This window comes from Rhipicephalus microplus, chromosome 5 (genome assembly GCF_043290135.1).
Source record: "Rhipicephalus microplus isolate Deutch F79 chromosome 5, USDA_Rmic, whole genome shotgun sequence".
NCBI classification, from domain to species: Eukaryota; Metazoa; Arthropoda; class Arachnida; order Ixodida; family Ixodidae; genus Rhipicephalus; species Rhipicephalus microplus.
The window spans coordinates 48,147,401-48,172,206 of record NC_134704.1 but is presented as its reverse complement, the minus strand read 5'-3'; the positions used below and the strand labels follow the sequence as shown (position 1 = coordinate 48,172,206).

At 47.6% G+C, this 24,806-nt stretch overlaps 2 protein-coding genes across 3 annotated transcripts in view; one reads left to right on the top strand and one right to left on the bottom strand.

Moving 5' to 3' along the window:
• LOC119174596 (uncharacterized) overlaps nt 1-5,492 on the bottom strand; it is a 172,625-nt gene extending 167,133 nt beyond the window's left edge. Inside the window, exon 1 of one of the 2 annotated variants that reach the window (XM_075895386.1) lies at nt 5,099-5,492. In XM_075895386.1, coding sequence (XP_075751501.1) covers nt 5,099-5,205 — 107 coding nt within the window. In that variant the 5' untranslated portion in view covers nt 5,206-5,492. Of the gene's footprint in view, nt 1-4,251; nt 4,822-5,098 lie in introns of those variants that run through there. The other variant, XM_075895387.1, reaches the window with a different exon arrangement.
• LOC119173457 (uncharacterized) overlaps nt 1-24,806 on the top strand; it is a 100,484-nt gene that overhangs the window by 59,060 nt on the left and 16,618 nt on the right. The window lies entirely within an intron of this gene.

Genomic DNA, 24,806 nt, shown 5'->3' with positions numbered 1-24,806 from the left:
ATTCACAATTTATTCTAAACACAACAGGTTGGCCCTGATGTGGACATTGTAGAAAACCGTTGGGCAGATACAATGGCGGCCTTGATGCTCTTTCTGGGTCCTCCAGCCCGTCTAGCACGATAGACGTGTCTCGTGGAGCGCCATACACGGCATCTTTTTTGCCGGACCTCATGTGACATCTAGCATGAAGAGTACTCCCAACACAAGACAGGCTGGAGAGGTGGGGCATGGTCCCATCTTCCACTTGACCTATAACTGCACGCTACAGGAGGCTAACTAGCACGAACTGCAGCAATGTGTCATTGCAAATGTATTTTGGAAGGCCGTTAACGCTGGTTTCCATGCCTAGGTGTTAATCGCTTTCTCACATGAAGTCGTTGCTCGCGTAGTCGATTTGCACACCTTCTAATAGCGGCGGGAGCATTTTGATCGTGGCGTTATTGGTACGAGGCTGTTACAACCGTGCCATCGTCGACGTGCCCTTTTCCGATTCTGGAGTGCTTATACTCCGCACATCTGCCATTTCTGTCGAAGGAATTGTTCTTCCTTGGAGTGGAGGAATTTCCACGACAGTGGCCGTGTCATGATTCCTGTCGGTAGTTGATGAACGTGTGCGACTATAGTTTTCCATCTGTCCTGGTTCTTATAGCCAGGTCATCAGACAGTGACTGATCACTGTGTGTAATCTATATGTGCGTAATATTTGTGTGTGTATGTCTCGTATGCGTGTGGGTTTTCGTATATGTGCACTCCATTCTAACACTGTAAATTATGTAAATTACATGTAACATGATATCTATTATACATATTTGCTGACATTTTAACCAAGGCTCGTATATTCTCTATATACACCATCATACACATTGTATACATTGTGATACGCGTGTTTATGTTAGTCTTTAGTGCCATCCGTTAGGGACACATGGACTTGGACATTTTTGTTAAGGGTGTCATGTATATTGTGATTGTGTTTAGTCATTAGTTTATGTTATTGTGCTTGTTGTATAGATACTGTCTTCGTTTGTTTGTAGGGTCCCACGATAGAACATTTTTTTCTAAGCACCACATGATAGGGATGTTTGTCGTGGCACATAGCTATGCTGATATGTATGTATCCCTGATTACCGGACTGTTATGAAGTTTTAGTTTTTGTACATAGTAGAAATACACTTTTTCTGAACAGCAATCCTCTGTCTCAGGGTAGATTATGAACATATCTGAATTGTTTACATTTCTTTCTGAACATACTTTCTAAGTAGGTTTCGTTATCCATCCTAAATAATCTTAGGGACTACGTGCCAATCTGTCGTAGTTTGTCAAGCCCATGGTGATTTAAACGACATACAATTTTAAAGCGCAGGCATTTCTATGCCGGCTTCACGAGCTGTATAGTCGGCCTTTCTCATTTAAAACAACCGTCGTCATAAAAAAAAACAGATGTATGAGAAAAAGATAAACATTGGTCGACGGTGCTGGTTTTGAACGAAGACGCCCCCGTTCCGAAGGCGAGTGTCTCAGTCACACATCCACGATTCCAGAACGCGAATACGTCTGAACCACACAAATGCGTTGTGCCCGCGGTGCGGAACAAATGTGAAAGAACAGTTTTGTACAGAGGCTTCGGTGAATTTCGTGGTAGTGTATGGAATGAATGCCCTATGGCAACGCGTAAAGACAACACGAAGGAGTGTTCACATCACGAAAATCCCGACTTCGCTAACACTCGACGCTATACCGAGTTTTGCAGGTAGCGGTATACATGCGACTGATCGTGGGTCGTTCCAGACTGTGACGGAATCTCGAAATATGAGAGCCACTCCTGAAAACAGCGTTTTAAAAAAAAAAGTCGCAGCTTACAGTAAAGCTCTGCGCTTAAGCATCGTTTTTACAACTCCCAAAAGCGACTGAGTGTATATATTTCTTTTGCTTGCACTATAGCACCGAATAGCGCTCTTGTTTCCCTTTCAGGAACTTCGGATCAAGCACTTACTTCGAGTTCCGCTAATGTTTAGCACATGACTTTAAAGAAATAGAAATCGATGGTTATGATTCAAGTGTATATAGTTACATCGAATACATTGTTATGGTTCAAGTTTGGAGATACATCGGATACGTATGTCTTATTTAAAGAAATTGAAGGTATGACTATTATTACAGGACTTAACTAAATATCGGTCTTATTTAAAGAAATTGAAGGTATGATTATTATTACAGGACTTGAATAAATATCGGTCTTTTTTAAAGAAATTGAAAGTATTATTAATATTACTTATTTTACTCGCTGGACCCCTACATTTTATAGTGAGACATTAATTACAGTCGAGAATTTTATTACCAAGCTAAAGAGAAAGAAGTATTTTTTTCTATATTTTGAGTGCTTCATCGGTTCTACCGATTCGTGGCCAATATTTCGGGGTGACTCTTAGTCAACAACTCTTGAACATACGTCTCCACCTACACCTACAGCTGCAACCTATAATCTGTTATCATGCAGAGCGGAGGTGTTTACCAAATGTCTTCAATTTCTTCCGTGTTGTGCGAATTGTGTTTCTCTTCTTGCCCCTGCGAAGTTCGCAATTTCGTCGCTTCACTTAACTATCTGCTTTCTTCGGAGCCATTTTCCCATCTCTCGGCATCTACTATATACGTCGATGTTACTGACCGCCGTTTGTAGTGCTTTGAACATGACTTGCCCATATCCACGTACGTTTCGCTAATTTCGACTATATGTAACGTAGACAGCTCCAGCGTAGGGTGCACAAAGCTTTGGGCTGGCAAGTTCTTCTTGGGCGAGTTGCTTAACACACAAGGACGTTGCTGTAGCGCGAATGAAGACTGCAGCAGTGGAAAGGACAGGACGCAAAACGGGCAAAACGCCACGAGCACTCGTGGCGTCCTGCTGTGTTCTTTCCCGCTACAGTGACTTGTTTTGTGTTCGCGTTAGTCGCCACTGCGCATGTGTCATACGGTATAATCTTGGGTACTCACGTTTAGTTATCAAAATGGCGTATCGTAACCAACGAACGCTAACGCTGCACGAACTTAGTTCCAAAGCTATCCATTATCGGCTACCCATGTTTCTCCTCTAATCCACTTTGCTGTCTTGCTGTCTGTTTGTGGCACGCCTTGATGCCGTTTCAGTGCACGCCGATTTATAATATATATATTTCTACTTAAACTCTCAAATACATCAATTCAGTCGTGATGTGCTTTCGACGCCAGCTTGAGCGGCTTCCTATGGATACGTTTACTGCACCGCACCCATTTTCTTTAAATAATGGGAGGCATACCTTGGAACTTATCTTCGGCTGAGCCACATTGGCACCGTGGTGGTGCAAGGGAAGTTGCGTCATACATCACCCAAGTTCCACACCCCAGACGATCGTGTAAACCAACAAACCTCAATCCGCGATAGCAGCGCCGTCTGCGAGAGACATCATTTACCAGACGACAGTTTTCAGCTCCCAACATGTTCTGAGAATCAGAGTGCAAAACGACGGAAAACCAGACAATGAGAGATGCTTGCGAGACGCTACGTGTCTAGTGTGCGCGCGTCTGTACACGAGGCGGTTGTGCTGCATCAGTTTTGCACCAACTCGAGGAGAGTTTCGGTAATTTTTGCATCGTCTTCACTACCCAGTGAACTCTCCGCAGTAAAAGTTGCCTTGTGTGAGCACGGCAAGACGATGTACAGCTCACGCACGTTTTACCTCCTGTACGACCGTGTTATACGACAGCGTCAGCTGCAAATTACGCCTGCGCTGCGGTGCAACGTCACCGCGTCGTCTGCCAGCGTGCGCAGAACGATGGGATTGGACCACACTCCGCCACATGTTCACTACTTCAGTCGCAATCGCCAGATTCTCACAATTCGCCAGTACTATACAGTTCCATAATAGAATACCGTATTCTCTTACGAGACACACACAACTAAATAATGCCACAGATCCTGATGACCTTCTCTTCTGCACATCGTCCAACCCGTTCGCCACACTCCCAGTGGAGAAATGTACGTAAAATTGCGCTAAACAACCCAACAGAATTCCACAAATCGTGCAGTGAATTTGGGGATAATAACCACTTTTTTTGACAACCTATGCGTCAATGCCTTTAGTCTTGACAATACTGAAACACTCGGCACGACGCGATTTGCTTGTGCTTAAATATAAAGCTGGCAAGAAGTCGTTTCTGCAGCGTGCTGCCACGTATAAAACGCGTGGTATTATTCACATTTCTAAATTTGTAGCTTACCCGGCATAGCTGTCCGAGCCAATATCCGAGAACATCATATGGGGTTTACCATTCCTGTTTTCCTATTGCGAGACTGGTCTGCAAAGCACATCTTCAGGGACGGTCTTCTGTCCGACTGTTCAAACATTGAAGCCGAACCATGGCACGTACACACTACGCTACAAACTTTGTTCTAGAGCAACGTACGTACCACGACGCGTTCGCCTCTGCATCTCCTCGCCAGCGCCATTTTCGGGGCGTTGACGCGCGAACTGCACTGTCACCTTCACCGCGGCACTTTACACATCCACTTCACTTTTGCTCTACAATATGACACTTCGCACAGGTCAACATTAACTGTGAAACGTGTATAGTGCTCAAGGTACGAGTCGTGTTTCGGTTCGTAGACAGAGAAGCAAGCGTAGTCTTTGCATGCGGCATGCGATCGATATGCGTTCTTCGTCCACGTCGACCTGCGACGAATACCCGTTCCCTCAAGTCGCAGTGCTGTGCGGCCACTATCCGGGATAACGCCATCGCACACACGCGAAAATAAAGATATACACCTTCCCTTCGTGAGCATATCTTAGCGGAACAGATGTTTGCGCGGCGCAAGATACGGCCGGTGCCGCGTGGGCATAACCATAGGTAACATTGATAAACCATGCCCGCCCCTGTAGCGCCCAATATAAGGTGCCCCACTCTGAGATAAGATCAGTGATATCCCCGCTGATTATAATTCCGGCCAGCCCGACCGGTCCCCCTGAATGCCCGATGCCGTCGACGGACCAGTGAGCGCCGGCTCCACAAGGAGCCATTAAGTCCGTAATCTTTCGGTTCTGATTATCCGTATCAGGACTTAACTCACCAGCTGTTAGACTGCTCGGCCGGGCTCAGTGCGGCCTGGTGGCCCGTCGGTCCTGGGATGGCAGAGTGCTGCTGCTGCTGAGCCGGCGTCGGAGACTGTTCTTCCATGATGAAGTCGTTCCTGGTTCTTGCGCGAAGACGACGGCAAGCGAGTGAAGGAGACCGGAGGAGAAGTTGGTTGTGGAAAGAAGGTGGAGGGGACGGACGTCTGGTGACAGCAGCTGGAGCCGGGAAAGGCGCCCGTGGACCAAGCCCAAGACCCACTGTGGTCCGCTATGGCGGCCCGCAAGGAGAGTCTTCGTGGACGTTCCCGAGGTTGTCCAATATGGCCGACGGCTACCGCGGCGGCTGCGCGCTTGTCGCTGATTGGCGCTCGCCGGAACGGCGTCGTGGTGTGTGTGTACTCGTGATACGAGTGGTCCGCGGGGAGGGGGGGGGAGGGTTGCAGCAGCGCGCTGCCGTTATCGCGGACTTTTGGACTCGGCGAGAAAGTCTCCAGTGTTTGCATGGCCGGCCGGCCGGTCATGCTCGTTGTCATGGCGACCGCTCGCGGATCCCGCTGATAAGAGAGACCCGAGCTCCTCTCGGTTTGTGCGTGAATCGAGAAGTGACGATGCCGACTGCTGCCTGCTGTGGACTCTTTGTTAAAAAAGAAAATAGCGTGCGTGCGTGCGTGCGTGTGTGTGTGCGTGCTCGCATGGCGACGAGAGGACATCTTCGACAAGTTCGCCGAGCGGCGGAGGGTAGACGCAGGAGAGCTGTTGTGCTCCCTCGATGGGGACATGTGTCCTACAGGAAAAAACTGCGAATGCTCTTCGGACCCGCCCGGCACGCCGGGTGCCGTCTGCCGGTCGCATCTCCGAACAAAGTCCACGCTAGCACGCGAGTCAACATGCATCGGTGTGTCAGCGCGTGGCATGTCGCTCGTTAGCGTACAGAAGGCTACGTGCTTGGTAAAGACGAGGGCTGTTTGAAGGACGAAGTGCGTGGTATCAATGTATAATGAGCTCGAAGATGATTAGAGCGAAATCGGGGCAAGAAGGGATCAAGACGAAGCGATAGCTACAACTTGATCGCGATTATAGCGAATCATGTGCTAATCGCACTAAACTTCTCATTCGTAAGTGCGTCTTCCCGCTGGTCATCCGGCTTCGCTAGTGATATATGTCCCGCATTGTCATTGGTTGAAGTATTCCCATGTGAAAAAATGTTTCAGCGACTGAAGTTCTCATGTCCTGTATCATATCATCAAAAGACATTCGGTAAACGCTTATCGGTTCTGTCTTCGCCAGCGTCATGTTGCTGAGTGTGTGTCGGGATATACCAGCTGGGTGCGTTAGCAAGTACCTAAACCTTGCGTAGCAAACGAAAATATACCTAACAAGTCGCCCACGTATTTCAATTACGAAATTCATTTTGTTACTACGTGTCTTATTTAAGTCCGAGAACAATGTTTGTAACAATATTGGAGGGAAATTGTTACTAAAAAGAGAAGCTATGTTTTGTATGCGCTATGTTTTGTATATGAGGAACTGAAGAAGATAACGCGGATAGCTCGACGGACTTTGCTGACAGACGTTTCCAAATATAAGCGTGTACGTGAGGGGTATACGCAATATTTCTATAGTTTCGAATAATATGAGCCCTCTTTCGTATCCTGGCTGCGGCGGCTGCAATTCCGATGGAGGCGGAAATGTTGTAAACCCATGTGCTCAGATTTGGGTGCACGTTAAAGAACCCCAGGTGGTCAAAATTTCCGGAGCCCTCCACTACGGCGTCTCTCATAATCATATCGTGGTTTTGGGACGTTAAACCCCACAAATCAATCAATCAATGTGAGCCCTCTGAAAAGGTTTATTCAGCCAATGCGTGAGTATTAGTGCTAGATGGTGCGACATGTCATGTTATATATGTTCTTATGCTTAGATAAGAAACATATACTGACTGGAAATACATCTGTGAGTGTCTTAATTCATCATCGCTGCTGTCTTGTCATGTTCATGCCATGTTTGTTTCTTTTGCTCAGCATCAACACCTCATTCACCTTCAAAATATATGCAATTTCGTTTCGAGATTGAACGCAACATACTTTTCAGGAACAATATTAATGCCTAGCAACCATCCATGCAAGCATGTGCATTTTCTTATTTTGAAACATTGTGGAATCACGTAATACGACATGTGCATCTGTCACTTTATGGTCGAACATAGGGATAGTTTCTTCTTCTTTAATTCCAGGCTTATCCCAAACTGGCGCTCACAAACCATGCATGACTCGTTTAAAAACAATGTCACACTATCCTTTATGCATTTTCTTAATACGAGTTGAAGGTTAAAGCCATTTTATTTTATTCTCAGCCGACGATATTGACCTGCCCGCTTCGCCCTCCCCTACCCCGACAACTTTTTTGCACCCAACCTGATTCTGCATTGCCTTTGAGATCGGAGGCACTAGGAACCTTTGTGCACCTCTCGAGCTTTCAAGCTACGACGTCATGTGATGACGTCATCATGTGACGTTGCGATGACACCACCAATTTTAGCGATCTGCATAGGATGACGTTATGACATCGCGATTATTTTTTGCATCGCTCGCGTTGACGCCGACGTCCAGCTTACACATTTGATGAGTGATCTATTGGGGCTTTCACTGTACTTCAAAAAAATATAACGTGCACGCTGCATAGTCTTGATTGTTATATTACTTGACCTGAATCTTCAGGGGGCAATCTTTTAGTATTTAATAGTGGTGAAGTATACAACACAGGGAAGGTTACTCTCGCTCCTGATATTTCATCGCTATTTTGTTGCTTCGAATTCGTAGGACGATGCCGTAGCGGCATGATAAGCCTTAGCACCTCTGAATTACGACGGCCTGTCGTGTAGTTCTGGCTCTTTCACCAGCATCAAAGACGTCTCTGAACGTGCATGCCTTGCAGCCACGAGCAGCGACAACGAGCACTCAATTATACGGCGCGCAGCCTGTTTTTATTGTCCGCAGCAGTGTCATAAAGAGAGCTGCAAGAGAGGTTTCCCGTGGCGCTCATTTGAAGAAAAACATAGCGCCTTCGTACCATTCGCTCCAGTCGGGTCGCAAATTGGCTGCCACTCTCTTTAGCATCTCGCTTATATGATGTTCCCGAGGGGTCCAATGAAAGCGCGCGCTTTGTTGCTTCGTCACGTAGCCTGCCGAGTCACGGTATCCCGTGTAACACGTCACTGTTTTAGGTGGGAGACGCAAAGTCGCCGTATCAAGTGTGATTCTTAGCGAAGCAAACCGGTGTTCTGGTGTTCTGTATCAAGTTAAAGAAGAGTTCATAGTTGAATTATAAATAAATGAGGTCCCCTTGAGATTATCTTTCGTACCTCGCCTCCAAGCGGTCCCTGTTATTGGTTACTCTTAAATTTCACTGATCAACAAGTGGTCTTCCTTTCTACACACCGTTTGTAAATAAATATAAAACATGATAATCGACTCCCTTGGTGCACCAGTGAACTCTTCTTCTTGCATCCTTCCATCCATCTGCCAACTATCCGTCTGATATCAGCCAAGAAATCGTCCGTCTGTCTGTCTGTCTGTCTGTCTGTCTGTCTGTCTGTCTGTCTGTCTGTCTGTCTGTCTGTCTGTCTGTCTGTCTGTCTGTCTGTCTGTCTGTCTGTCTGTCTGTCTTGTACGTCTAGTCTATTATCTAAGTATAATATTGTAGTATAATATTCGCCGTATGTTGTATCCGGGTTTATGTTAACCGCTTCCACTTCAGCTACCACGAAGCTTTAATCTTGACCATTGATATCAGGTGCCGCGTTAGAGATGTGCCACCCGGCATCAAGGCAGGCGAGTCAGTAGACATTGTGCAATCTGCCATTTATAAATGTACAATTAACATCGAACTACTTTTTTGAGGACATAGTTCACTTCGGAGTTATACCCATTCTTATCACGGAAGGATCAACCACGACTTTTTTTTTCCTTTGCACTACCACCATAGGCAAATCGGGTGCAGCCTGGTTAACCTCTGTTCTTTTCTTCTTGACGGCCGTGATGCACAAGACCGACTTGTCCTGGGAATGAGAAAAACCTATCGGGAACGTAAAGGGAACGACATAACTTTTCAGTTGCTTTCAGGCCCCTGTGACATCGACGGTAACGACCATGTAGATATGTGTGCAAGGAACTCTTATGAAAGAGGCGTGAAATAAGCCATTATACTATAAAGAACCGATGCAGCACCGAACATCCACTCGCTCACGCGTGATATAACGCCTTCAGTTTGCAATACGACCGGTTTCCTACATACTCGCCGTCTGGATCTGTTTCTTCCGGAATATATCCCTAGGCGAAACAACAGTCCTGTGCCGCCTGTGGCTTGAAGTGTCGTTCCCGGGTATCTTTGTATGCCGAATCGGAATGACTGAGAGTAAAATGCCGATGATCACTGTGGCAGCGAGGAAACCATTGCTCCGCGTCCTGTGTCATTTCCCGAACTACTGATTCCACAGACAACAGCTCTTAGCAACCTTAGCACGTCTCGATGATCAACCGCTTTCCGAACAATCAATTTCGGAGTGCCGGAACGATCGAGGTTCTGAACAGAAAGCCACGAAGGCGTTGCGGAAGTTTCTGCGGTCAAATGGAATCGCTAAATGGCTATGACACTCCTGTGCTTGAGTGTGCATGTGCGCTTTTTTTTTCACTAATTTTTGTGCATTTTCTCAATTTCTTTACTTCCTTACCTATCGGTTTCCCCTTACCCCTTCCCCATAGCAGGGTTACCGAAGCCGAAAATCTTTTGTCATGTTCACCTCCCTGCCAAATTTCACCTAAACTTTCTATTTTTTTTCTCTCTCTTTCAATCTGACTTTCGCTTTCTTCCTCTCTGGTGAATAAATACGCAGGCATACACGTACCTTCTGAATATGTCTAACTTAACGGCACCTTATAGTTCGGGGATTTGAAGGCGGCGTCTTCCATCGTGTTCTCTTAATCTTACGCGCTTTCGTGGCTAACAGAGTGTCCACTCCTGCCAAAAATAATCACTCTTGACGTGGTAGGAGTGTACGTACTTTTAGTACAGAGATGAAGGGATTTACCAGTACGAGAAAAAAAATGACAGCATATCCACGGAGGGAATGATGGATAGTGGGGCGAAGCATCCGCCCATCCATTCGTTCTTGCTCCCGTCCATCCATGCGTGCGTCTGTGTGGCCGCCCGTGCGTCCATCCGCCCGTCCGTGCGTGCGTCTGTTCGTGCATCCACACGTTCATCTGTGCGTTCGTCCCTGCTTTCGTCCATGCATCCGCTCCTGCGTCCGTCCATGCGTCCATCCGTCTGTGCAGCCATCCGTGCGTCCGTCCATGCAACTGTCTGTGTGTCCGTTCGTCCACCTATTCAACACTCCAAGTACCACCATCTCGCATCTTTTCATCATATATTCCTCATATAGAAGCACCGCCATCCAGCGGACATTCCAAGGACTGAACGAGAGGAGGCACACGCACACTTTCTTACGGCTTGCGCTTCGTGTCTACTTCCCACCTTTAACCACCTCGAGTTCATGGTATATACTAGTTAACTGTATTCATGGCACTGCGGCCCAACGCTCGCTAAACCTTTCTAAAACCTAGAAGGTTACGCCAAACGAGTATAACGTATCAACCCTTTCTTGTCTTCTGTGCGTTGTTGAACAATAAAAAATTCGCAGCATGCGCGTTAACTAAAAGCCAAATTCTCCTGTCTCTCATTCCCCCTTAGCAGCCATCGGCATGTACATTGAGCATTATCTTTTATTGTTCAACAACGCACAGAAGAAATCTCTCACCGGCACCACCTTGGAGGTAAAAATGTTATACTTGTTACACGCTACTACAGCGGCTACGAGGGACGAACGGGTGCCGCTATATCTTAGAGCTTGCTCCTAAAATCTCTCTTTTTTTTTCTCTCGAACGTTCCTTTAGGCGCTGTACGGCGAAGAAGAAATGGGACGATGATTCTATTGCTGCCGTCACTTGGCGGCTAGCAAGATAGGTCGCCTGATTTGCCTCAGCGTTTTGCGTGAGGACCTTGAACAAACAACGACAGTTGGCCGTCTTCGCACCGTCGACGTAGCGGTGAGAAACTATTCGCGCGAAGGGACCAATGCCACCTGCGAACAGTGAAAATCTTCCATTGTACGCTAAAGATAGTGACAATTACGTGTGACAAGTCGTGGAGTGCGTAGGCCCGGATTTTCGTGACGATTACAATGCATGGTGACATTAACAATAGGGAGTTTTTGAATAGGGGCCCCGAAGAAATAGCGTCAAGGCCACTGCGCATGCGCAAAATCCAAACCATGTTTGGGTTTTGGGTTATGGACGTTATATTTCTCGAATTTAGCGGGAGACCCAAAGCCTGCCCCAAAAGTTTTGGGTCGTACAAACGTGACGACACCCACTGAAGTGACGGCTCTCGACCAAAACTAGAGTGACATGGAATATGGGCAGTGTACAAAGCGCCGCTGACCCTATTCGAAAACTCATCGCTTCTGCTTGTGTCCATATGCAAAGGGCTTTAAGGCTCCAAACTTTTGGGGCAGCTGTTCGAAAACTCCCTAATAACTTATGCTTGCTGGACGGCATCTCCTTGAAACGTAAGGGTCACAGGTATTGAGCCTGCAGGGTAAATCATTTCCGCGAAGGCCTGCGAGAGGAATGTATTAGTTATAATATAATTATTGTTGCAACTTGAAGCCACAAAATGATGAATATGATTACGAAGTACATCGTATGGAGGTCTCGGGAAATGTTGACCAACTGGTGTTCTTTAAAGGGCCACTCACCAGGTTTGACAATTATGAGCTGACAAGCGCATTGCGTACCCGGGACGTTCACCACCACGTCTGCCAAAATTTGCAACGCTACACGCCGCGGAAATGGGTCAAATTTCAAGATGAACACTGCTCCCTCTTCCTTTGGTGGGCGCGCGCCCAGAGAATGAGGGCATGGTGTGCACGCATGAATATCCCTACGTACACGGCAGTGCAGTGACGTCGGTCCTCTACGTATACACGACTGTGCACTGCATCGAGTTTTCTACTATACACTAGAGGGAACTCTGGCGCTAGTGTATATGGGAGCTGCAACGCGCACGGCGCTTCAGAGAGCTTGTGAATGATGGGCAGTACACGCATTTGTCTAATTTTCGTACTTCTGGCCTGCTTCTAGTTCCGTTTGTGTTCGTGTGGCTTAGAGCTGTTTTTTGACAAAAATAAATTAGCAAATTTTCAACGTTTGCGCTTCACAACTTATTTTCTCAGGCTTCATTTTGAATCGAGTCACCAAGTTCAAAAGGGTTAGTTTTTTCCTTCAAAACAAAAGCGTAACCAGCAATAAACGAAGCCGCAAGTACGATTCGCCGCCCGCAAGTACGAAGACTAGGCAAATGTGTGTACTACCCATCATTCCCATGGTCGCTGAACGATCGCAGCGCCACAGTGCCCTCTAGTTAATTTTGAGAAACTCTATGGTGCACTGACGTTGACAACAGTGGCACGTGACATAGCGAAAATTATTTTTAACAAGACATTCGTAGTTTATGAAATTTATTGCTTGAAGAGATTAATAAAACTTGAGATAAATAATTACTGAGACGCAAAAAAGAAATGCGCGCGTCAACGAGATGCGGGGCTAATCTGCCTGCGTTTCGCATGCGTTCGTGTCCCCGCAGTTAGCGCATCAAGCAGACGCCTGTCCCGGAAAGTAAATTAATGCTCCTGCGCGTTCGTGCACTTATCGTGCTCATATATTCTACAGCGTGTAAGCCAGTGTTTCCAAACAATCCCGCAGGAACAGGCAGTAGACCATAAAATGATGCTGGTCAAAAAAATGGCAGCATATCCACGGAGTGAATGATCGGGAGTGGGGCGAAGCATTCGTCCGTCCATTCGTTCTTGCTTCCGTCCGTTCCTGCGTACGCCTGTGTAACCGTCCATGCGTCCATCCACCCGTCCGTGCGTGCGTCTGTTCGTGCGTCCGTCCCTGCGTTCGTCCATGCATCCGCGCCTGCGTCCAATCATGCGTCCATCCATGCATCTGTCTGTGTGTCCGTTCGTCCATCTATTCAGCACTCCAAGTACCACCATCTGGCATCTTCTCATCATATATTCTCCATATAGAAGCACCGCCATCCAGCGGACATTTCAAGGACTAAACGGGAGTTGGCACATGCACACTTTCTTACGGCTTGCGCTTCGGGTTTACTTCCCACCTTTAACCACCTCGAGTTCATGGTATATACTAGTTCACTGTATTCATGACTATGCGGCCCAACGCTCGCTAAACCTTTCTAAAACCAAGGAGGTTACACCCAGCGAGTATATGTTAGTATTGATGATAAATGTTCCAAATCTTTACCCGTCACATCTGGCGTTCCGCAAGGTAGTGTACTAGGCCCTCTTTTGTTTCTTATATATATTAATGATATTGTTGATGTGATTACCAGCCCAGTACAAATTAGACTATTTGCGGATGATTGTATTCTTTTTAACGAAATAACTTGCCACGAGGATCAAATTCAATTAAATTCTAACCTTCTTAGCATACAGGCTTGGTGCACAAAGTGGAATATGAAATTAAATGCCGAAAAATCGGTCTTCGTGAAAATTACTAAAAAGAAAAACAGCTTGTCGTTTTCCTATGAGCTTCCTGAACGGCCGCTTTGTGAAGTCAGTTGTTACAAGTACCTTGGTGTCACCATTACAAACAACCTAAGTTGGAATCAGCACGTTTCCAACGTCTGTGCGTCCTCTTTTCGCAAGCTCTGCCTTCTCAGACACAAACTTAAATTAGCTCCTCCAAGTGTTAAACTTCTTGCATACACATCGATTATTAGACCGAAACTCGAATACGCATGCTCAGTTTGGGACCCACACAAGCAAAAAAATATTCAGGCTCTTGAAATGATACAGCGCAAAGCGGTTCGCTTTATCTACTCAAAATATCGTTTATCAGACTCGCCTACTACTCTCATGAAAGAGCACGGGATCCAAACGTTGCAGGCACGACGTAAAATAGAAAGGCTTAAATTTCTTTACCAGCTTAAGAGCAACAAACTCGGCATTAGCCCTGATCAGTTTATTCAGCCATTGACTTCTCGGCGTACACGACATCGACACGCTGCATCCCTGACCCCCTACAGCGCCAGAACAAACGTCTTCAAATTTTCCTTCTATCCACGCACCATATCTGACTGGAATGATCTGCCCATATCTGTTGTCTGTAGTATTGATGGGATTGAACATATAGAAAATTGGGACAGTATGTTTCTTTTTTTTTTTAGAAGTTGCTGTATTTTACCTTGTATTGTCGGTTTGTTTATACTTGAGTGATTATGCCCCTCCTGCTTGGGCCCCTTGTAGGGCCTGCAGTATGTCATAAATAAATATAACGTAGCAACCCTTTCTTGTCAGATCGTGCTCAATGTACATGCCAATAGCTGCTAATGGGGATCGCAGCGTGCGCGTTACCTAAAGGCCGAATGCTCCTGTCTCTCATTCCCCCTTAGCAGCCATTAACATGTGCATTGAGCACTATCTTTTATTGTTCAACAACGCACAGAAGAAATCTCTCACCGGAACCACCTTGGAGGTCAAAATCGTAAGGACCGCTATTTCGGGTATGTGCCATTGGTGGTTACGTACTACGAGGGACGCACAAGCCACGCCATAAGGAGCTTCGCCCCTAAAAAACAACGCCACTCGCGTGCTCGGGGGTTGGGCTTGTTCGGTCACGTCATGCACACGTGACCGCTTGGTCGGATCATAGAGTTTCATACGTATTATTGTATGAAACTCCATGGGTTGGATGCCGGAGAGGGTGGGGAAGATATTTGGCTTGCGAAGGCTATGCGGGGAAGCGGCAAGGGTTTTGAGCTCGCTTCCTCTCATTTTCGCTTCGGGCCACTTCAAAAAAAAAAAAAAAATGGCAGATCTCACACACAGTTGGAATCGATCATATGCGAAGCACGAATGAGAAATGTTGAGATGTCAATTTAAAATCAGCACAACGTTGCGAGGTGGAGGTAAATGATGCCGTACAGGACTTCCGTGTCATGATTATTATGTTTGGTAGTGTCGTTTACCTTCGTCATCTATTCATGTTGTGTGGCACCAAATTTAGTATATGTGGAGCTAGCGAAACGGCTGCGAGCACGCTATGACCGTTGTATGTTGTCATTTTCTTACATTACACGCGTATCAGGATTATCATGTTTCCACCAGTCATATCTTTCGTCATCCATTGACGTCACGTAACACCAAAATTGGTATATGTGGAGCTAGCAAAACGGCCGCGAGCGCATCATTAAGAGCCCAATATTATACTCCAATGTAGCGTTGACGCGTGCGCACGCTGGGCACCACGACGCTACGTTAGCAAAACGCGAGCACTCTATAGTCAGACGCAGAACACGACCAGCGTCCGTCAGCGCAGCCCGACGGCAACCGGCGCGAAATACAACGTGCTGCATTTCGCACCGATGTGTTACCCAGACAACACTGCGTCTCCCTCTTTTCGCGACGGAGTGACGCCGGACGTGCTGGAACGCGCATGCGTCAAAGCAACGCAGTGCGGCGCGCGCCTGCGCGTATATGGCAGGACCGGCGCTTGGCGTGCCAACGCCGCCGTGACGCGACGAAATGAACGCCGGCGAGCACGCGCACCGCGTCACGTCGAAATGTATTGGCGTCTTGACTGTGGCATGTAGTCATGTTCTCACATGACACACATCTCATGATTATCATGTTTGCACCAGTCACATACCTTCGTCATCGATTGGCGTCGCGTAATACCGAGTTTCGTACATGTGAAGCTAGCGAAACGGCCGCGAGCGCATCATGAGCCTAGCATGTAGTCATGTTGTTACATGACACGCATCTTATGTTTATCATGTTTGCACCAGTATCGTACCTTCGTCATCTATTCACGTCCCGTAATACCAAATTTGGTATAAGTGAAGCTCGTGAAACGGCCGCCAGCGCATCATGAGCGTGGCATGTCATCATGTTATTACATGACACGCAACTAATGATTATCATGTTTGCACCAGTCACATACCTTCGTCATCCGTTCACGTGCCGTAATACCAAATTTCGTATATGTGACGCTAGCGAAATGGTCGCGAGCGCATCATGAGCATGGAACGTAGTCATGTTGTTACATGACACGCATGTCATGATTTTCATGTCAGTGTCTGTCGCTAGTGTTCTACATGAAATCATGTCATATCATACCAGTTTTGCAACATGTGTGAACGAAACCACCGCAAGAGCTGCAGGACCATGAAATGCAAATCATGACATTCATGACACACATGTCATAATTTACATGTAATGACTAGTCAAATAGGATCTTCATACAGTCATGTTACGCCATACCAAGTTTGGTATTGATACCATTATTGAAACGGCCAGGAGAGCTAAAAGTTGTAGGCGGATTAGATAGATTAGATAGATAGATAGATAGATAGATAGATAGATAGATAGATAGATAGATAGATAGATAGATAGATAGATAGATAGATAGATAGATAGATAGATAGATAGATAGATAGATAGATAGATAGATAGATAGATAGATAGATAGATAGATAGATAGATAGATAGATAGATAGATAGATAGATAGATAGATAGATAGATAGATACGCTCAAAGTCACCGAAGTTCGTTAAGAAATGCTTCGCATTTAGAACAGTTTTCTCAGCTCGTAATGAACCGATTGAAAAAAAATATTTGTAGCATAATGCCCCTGATCGGACGCACAATAACTTCCGCGGTGTAATTAAAATTTGGTATGGGGCCTGGTGAATGGCCCTTTAAGGTGCACCTTAAATATGTGGGTCTCTAGCTTTACGCCTCCATCCAAACGCGGCCATCGCTGCCGGGATTCGATCCCACGTTGTGTTGGTTGGCCGTCGAGCACCATAACAATTAAGGCGGGTGGAAAGCAAAGTTCATAAAAGACACTAATTTTTCGTCCACCGGATTGTAGCACAGAGTTATATACAGAAAAAAAATGATACGAATTCCTCATCTTTCGAAACGCAACAGTATCACCTGCTTGAACTATAGCTACCTATGTAACAACATAGCAATCCCGCTGAAACAATCTGCCTCTCCGTTCATAATCTCCATTTTAAGCACTTGAAATCTCCATGTTCTTCTGAACTTCTTTATTATTGGTGAGTCGTGATTCAACACCCGGGCTTGGTGAGAAAAAAATCACCACCGGTTACGATACTACCCATGATGCTAATTCTGAGTGCAGCGGAGGTCAGACTTTAGAGGCGGCGGGTACCTCTGGATCCTGGCATCAGATGCGTTTAGCATTTGTTCGGGCAGCTCGCCTAGCAGCAGGGGCAGACGACGTGCTTCCATCAGTTCCGTAGCTCATGTTTCAGAAAGAGCTGGCTCGGACTGTTTTGTGTGTAGGTGCATACATTGTTTACATTAATGAGAGAACGCCTTGAGTAGCGTAACTGGTGCGGGCCTTGGTGCAGCTCACTTCACATCAACCGGCGCAAATGGAGCGTAGCACGACAGCCTCGCTAGCTGGGAGACCGCGGAGAGCAGCGTGCGGGTGCGTTCCGCAACAGCCGCTCCAGACGTATACCGCCGTTGATACAGCGCTTTATTTCCACTAAGGGCGCATTCACACTTGGCCTCGAAGAGAGCGAAACCAGGGAAACTCTCCGGAAACTGGCTCGTTTCGCTGCCCAAGTGGCCAGAAAACCACGCCGCATGGCCGGCGCGCAAGAATCGCTCCGAGACCGATTTTTCCGCCACGCGAAACAGGATCCGGTTTCCGCTTCACAGCCTTGTCTGCGCTAGATCAAACCACGTGACCTAACCAGGCGGCCGCAGATTCAACATGGCGGCACAGGCGTCGGTGGTGGCTCGCATCGGCTCAAATCACAAACTACCCGTGCAGCACGACGAAGCTTCATCGCGTCAGCGAGGACGCGTTCATCGAGAGCCAGACTTGGATTACGATCGCCGAGAACTCTGGAAGTAGACGGTGCAGCGGCAGCGAGTCAGCACGCCCCAACATGTCTCGCTTTTGTGTACAGCTGGTTGAAACCGTGCCACCGCTGCCGGTGCGTTAGCTTGTGTCGTTTCTGCTGGTGCGTCTACCAAAACAACGTTTGTAGAGATTCGAGCTGTTTCTTTTCACTAATTTGTGTCAATAACTGTGATACAAACTTTAATTCTCAGAAAGCAGGCAAAATCGAATTAATTGTCAATGTAGAAACGGCAGCCGCTGCGGGATGGGGCAGAACGAATGTAAACGTCTTCGACCCGCGCGGCCGGGGTTTTCCGGTCGCTCTGGCGTTTTCGTTTCTCTTCACTTCTCAAGTGAATGCGCCATAAAGGCGCGTTCACACTTGGCCTTGAAGAGAGTGAAGGCGGCGAAACTCTCCGGAAACTGGCTCGTTTCGCCGCCCAAGCGGCCGGAAAACCACGCCGCACGGCCGGTGCGCGAAAATCGGTGCGATACTGATTTTCCCACCCCGCGGATTCGGTTTCCGCTTCAACGCTTTGGCTGCGCTAGATCAAACCACGTGATCTAACAAGCCAGCCACATATTCGAAATGGCGGCAAAAGCGTCGGCGGTGGCTCATCGGCTCAAATCGCAAACTATACCCGTGCAGCACGACGAAGTTGACGGCCTCAACGAGGGTACCTTGATCGAGAGCCTGGTTTGGATTACGATCACCGAGAACTCTGGAATTAGTGTTAGTTCACACTGAAGCATCCGCTTTTTACGGCGACCGAAATGCTCCTGCCGCCGAAACGCAGCGTCGTTCGCGCTGGACGCACCCCGCGCCGCCGAATATGCCATCATCTACCATGGGGCGAACGCGGGATGGATGCGCTGTCACCCGGTTGTTTGTCGCGGTTCGCAAATGCCGCTGGGCTATCCGGTGGTCTCGTCTTCGATGATTCTTGTACGCAGAAAGCAAGAAGAGTCAGCACTGCTTACTTTGCTGACAAGTGGTTGTCTTGTAATGCACGAAGAGCAGAAAAAATCACCGACGCCAGTGGCGTTGGTGGATTCATTTTGCTCTACAAGACCGCAACAAGCTCGGTCACGCCAACGACAAGCTCGGTCACCTCTTCCACGAAATAGGGACGTGAAGTAGGCACAGAGTATAGCTTAAACTCCCGCTGGTTACAACATTCAGTTACTTGCACTGCGACATAACAAGTGAGTAGGGCTTGGCGGCCATTTTTCGAAACCCCTTAACTAGCGCTCCTATTGGTCCGCGGCGACCGATTCGGCGGAAGACGCCGCAAAAATCGTGGCGGCTGCATTTCCGATGGAGGCGGAAATGTTGTAGGCCCGTGTGCTCAGATTTGGGTGCACGTTAAAGAACCCCAGGTGGTCGAAATTTCCGGAGCCCTCCACTATGGCGTCTCTCATAATCATATGGTGGTTTTGGGACGTTAAACCCCACATATCAATCAACGCCGCAAAAATCGGTCCGAGAGCGATCGGCGCGGATGGCCCCTTTCGGCGGATGTCGCCGCCGCCGAACCAGATTCGGAGCACTTTTGGCGGCCGGAATGCTCAGTGTGAACGCGGCCTTAGACTGTGCACCAGCAGCGAGTTGGCATGCCTCAACGTGTTTCGCATTTATGTACAACCAGCTGAATCCGCCGCCGCCACAGCCGGTGCGTTCGGTCGTGTCGTTTCTGCTGGCTTATCTCCCGAAACAACGTTTGAAAAGGTGCGATCTGTTTGTTTTCACTGCTTTGCGTGAATAACTAGAATTCGGTATGAACTTTAGTTATCAGAGAGCAGGCAAAATCGAATTAATTGTCGAAGTATCGATGGCAGCGGCGGCGGGATAGGCCAGAACAAATGCGAACATGTGCGAGGCGCGCGGTGGTGGTTTTCCGGCTGCTCTGGCATTTTCGTTTTCTCTTCCCTTCCCTAGTGTGAACGCGCCATTACGCCGACTCGCTTTCGAGCATGTACTGCGCTGTGTCAAATCAAACAGGTCAACACGTGATCGTCTGTGCCTATAAGTTTAGACGGCGGCCAGAGCCAAAACACGTGATCAACGCGTCGTCGTCTACTGCAGGCGACGCGTTCGTCGTTGGTAGACGTGAGAAACATTCGATTGTTCGACTTCGGGTCGAGGCCGGTGAAGCGCGTTATCGGTTGCGAGACGACGTGGCCGCTTAGCGGCGTGATTTAAGACCAGCCCCACGTCTCGATAGCATTGTTACACGCCCAGCGCCGAGTCGCATCCGCTGAACGTGCCGTCGGGAACGCTTGTGGTGCTTTCAGCGCGCGACAATAAACCAAATTATCGCATGCGTTTCGGCTCAATATGCTTGTGGCATCTCGGAAGGGGGTCTGTTAAAAAGCTTCAGAATATCAAAGGAAAGAAGGTAAAAGTTCGATCACGATCTCTCTTACAATCAAATATTAATAATATCTGTGGTTTTACGTGCCAAAACCAAGATATTAATATGAGGTGCGTCGTTATGGAGGCCCTCGGAAACATAGATTATTTGGTGTTCTTCAACGTGCACGCACACTACACAGGTCATTCCGCCTCCATCTAAATGCGACTGCCGCGGCTGGCATCGAACCCGCGACCTTCGGGTCAGCAGATGAGCACCGTAACCACTACACCTTCCTTCCAGTGGACTTACAATGATATAAAAATAAAAAAGCAAATAAAAAGAATGCACCATCTGCCGTTAAAGGGGCGCTAACACTGCGCAAGAGAAAAACCTGGGGAGGCTCAAAACACGCAGAGACGTCTTTCATACTAGAACATGCCATTCGCTGCTAATGGGAAATGTTAGACAGAAGACTCAGAGTGGACACAGAGACCCGCAGTCCACTTTTAGTTAAAGCGCACGCAGTGTATCTTCGTTGTCCAACGACGCGCAGGAGAAATCTCTCACCGGCACTATCTTGGAGGTCAAGATCTATCTCCCGCTAAAGGGAATCATGTGTAGATGCAAAGCAGCGGGCGTTGACGCTGCGCAGGAGATAAACCTCGCGTCTGAACCACAGAACTCTGTATATGCGCATGTAGTCTGAAAAGAGGGCTTTTAGGGACGGCTCACCGCTCTCCCATAGTTCAGTACGAAGTACTCAAAATCGTTACCCATTTTTTTTTCTAAACAAACCTGAGGAGGTGCAGACCACGTCCTTTCTTGAATGTACTTTAATCGGGACTGCTCACGGCTGTCCCATGGGCGAGTACGAAGTGCTCGACATCGTTATAAACTTTCTCCTAACGCACGCTCTGATGGTCCGGAGTTTTCTGCTGGAACGTGGCAATGTGTTCGATTTGACACTGAGACTTGCAATCCGTTCTTCGTTTGCGCGCACGCTGCCTATTTTAGGGGTGATGCTCCTCGTAGTCTAACCTTGTCCTGCGCGTGGCGTTACCGAGAGAAGAAGAGACGAGAAAAAAAAAGGAAGTCAGTATCTCTGAAACAGTATAATAGACGGCACTGTCTCATAAAAGTACATGCAAACTGCAGTTGAGTGAGGATATTCTACGTGGTGCTGTACCGCTGCTCTCCGATTGGCTGCAGCGCGGGCCGTGCCTGCGTACGCGAAGAACGAGTGCCTCTCTCAGTCTCCTGGATAGTCGCCGTACGTGGCGGATCGTTGGTGGGGGCCGTGGGGCATGGACGGAGAAGAGCGGCGGGCGCGTTTAAGACGCTTGCACTCGGCTTCCTTGGCTCGCGTCTCGTCGGGGTTACCCGCGCGCCGTCTGCATGCTCGAACGGGATTGGACGCATGCATGGGCGGACAGACACACGGACGCTTCGCCCCAATCATCATTCACTTCGTGGATATGCTGTGATTTTGGACAGGATCACGCGCACACTTTTGGTAAACACGTCAAGCCTACAGGCAATTGAGCCAATCTGTTGAATTTATAGGTTCCCCAATGCACGCTGTTATTATTATTATTATTATTATTATTATTATTATTATTATTATTATTATTATACCGGGTTTTACATCCCGAAACTACGATATAAATATGGATTCCGACCATTGGGTGTTCTCTAGTTTGCACTGACATCCCACAATACACGGGCCTCTAGCACATCGCGTCCTTTGAAATGCAACCACCGTGGTCAGTATCAAAACTACAATTCTCGGGTGAGCAGCTAGTGCGCGGTATAGCAATCCAGATGGGCGACTGGCTGGCATCTCCCTGCTTTGTATCTCTCTCTCGTATTTTTAGGGGCGAAGCTCTTTAAAGCGGCACCCGTTCGTCCCTCGTCGTAGTACGTAACATGTATTACGCTTTGACCTGCTAGAAGGTGCGGGTGGGAGATTTCTCCTGTGTGTTGTTGAACGATAAAAAATTCGCAGCGTGCGCGTTAACTAAAAGCCGAATTCTCCTCTCTCTCATTCCCCATTAGCAGCCATTGGCATGTAGATTGAGCACTATCTGGCAAGAAAGGGTTGCCACGTTATACTCGCTGGGCGTAACTTCCTTGGTTTTAGAAAGGTTTAGCCAGCGTTGGGCCGCAGTGACATGAATACAGTAACTAGTATATATCATGAACTCGAGGCGGTTAAAGGTGGCAAGTAGACACGAAGCGCAAGCCGTAAGCCTTGGAATGTCCGCTAGATGGCGGTGCTTCTATATGGGCAATATATGATGAAAAGATGCGAGATGGTGGTACTTGGAGTGTTGAATAGATGGACGAACGGACACACAGACAGATGCATGGATGAACGCATGAACGGACGCAGGGGCGGATGCGTGGACGAACGCAGGGACGGACGCACGAACAGACGCACGCCCGGACGGGTGGATGTACGCATGGACGGACGGAAGCAAGAACGAATGGACGGACGAATGCTTCGCCCCACTCTCCATCATTCACTCTGTGGATATGCTGCCAATTTGTTTTCGTCCACAGCATCGCATCGTCAGCGCACCTTAATAAACACTTCGGTCTGAAGTATTACGTATCTATGCATTTCCTAAATAAAAAGACACACTGCCATAACACCTGTGTATTGATCATGTGCCTTGAATTTGCTTAATATTTGCCTTTTGATCGAGAATGTCAGCACTTAAGAACTCAGAAACCAGATCAAAAGGGTTGGTCGTTGAGGAAGGAGTTAAACTTTCGCTATTTTACTGTTTCGGGGTGCACAGCAATCGAAATTACAGATGAGCTTCTCACACTGGGGGTGCTCTTCCATAGTAGAGTACGTCGACCTCTTAATCGTTAACAACGTTTCCAAAAAAAAAAAAAACAGACATGTGTTAGGGACAGCCTACCGACTTGGACACATTTGTTGAAATGTGTTTTGTATTTCGTGCTTTGTCATTTGATTGTTATTGTGCTTGTTGTATAGACGCTCGCTTCATAGGTTTGTTGCGTCCCATGATAGAATAAACTTTTTCTAAACAGACCAAAATTTTTCTGCGTTGAAGTATCCCAAGAAAGACTATCGTTTTTAAAATAATAATTTAGGCTTTACCTTCAAAGACTACGATATCATTGCGAAGGTAGCCGCACTGAAGGCTTCAGTAACTTTGACCACTTGATGTTCTTTAACGTTCCCCGAAGTCTGAGTACAGGGGCCCCTAGCATTTCGGGTCCATCGTGGCCATGGGGAACACGTGTAAATGAGGCAAATTGTGTTCGTGTGCACGTTATCTATCTATCTGCGTGCTTCTATTTCTGTCTATATCTGTCTATCTATCTATTTCTATCTATCTGTCTGACTGTCTGTCTATCTGTGTACACCTAACACGCCAGAAGGTGGGACCTCCTGTTGCACAGGGTGCAAGCTCAATCATGACGGTTATCTCTTCACTCTCCCCTCAAACTGCCCCTCCTCCCAATTTTTATTTTTCAATTTCGCACGTGTATATAATAGGCAGGTACGCACACAAACACACCCACTAGCATAACATGAAGGTAGGTTATCCTACTCCCTCTTCCGGTCAGCCGAAAAAAATCTGGCAACGCCACTTGTGCATGGTGAAGCATCGCGTTCACTTTGCATTCCTATCATAAAAATTTCCAGCAACAAAATCATCACGGTGGTGGTGGCAGTGGTTAGAAGAGGAGGAAGGCGCCTGATTTCTGCAGCCCGGTAGGGAGCACGGCGCAGGGCCCAGCATCACTGAAGAAGGCAGCGCTGCACACTATACCACGTCGTTCCCCTATGCCACCTCTCTCTCTTTCCCAAACCTCTCACCACTTTATTTTAGATGGCTAAGTGACCGTGACACCTGGCTGCCAATCCCGAGGTCTCCGGTTCGTTTCAGCGTCGTCTCCCGGGAGACACGTTCCGATAAGGAAACTGAAACGCCACGGTGTATATTTCGCGCGACGCGTCTGCGAGAGCGATGGCCCACTTTGATCGGCGCTGCTGCACCAAGAACGGCGCGCCCACGTCGGGATACGGGTGAAGCTTTTCGGAGAGTGCATGCGCAGACATCAATCAGTGAGGAACGCCGGTATCGTTATAATCTTCAGGCAGGACACAGGCAGTTCTTATAAGGGGGGAAGGGGGCAAGGGGGCAGTGGGACCTCCTTTCCTCTATTGGTCTAGTCCGTAGAAAAAACAAACCCCGTCAGAGATGCGAAAAGTTCGCCATGCAAAATGACAATCTGCTTATAAGGAGTTCGTAGACTTTGGTTGGTACGCGAGG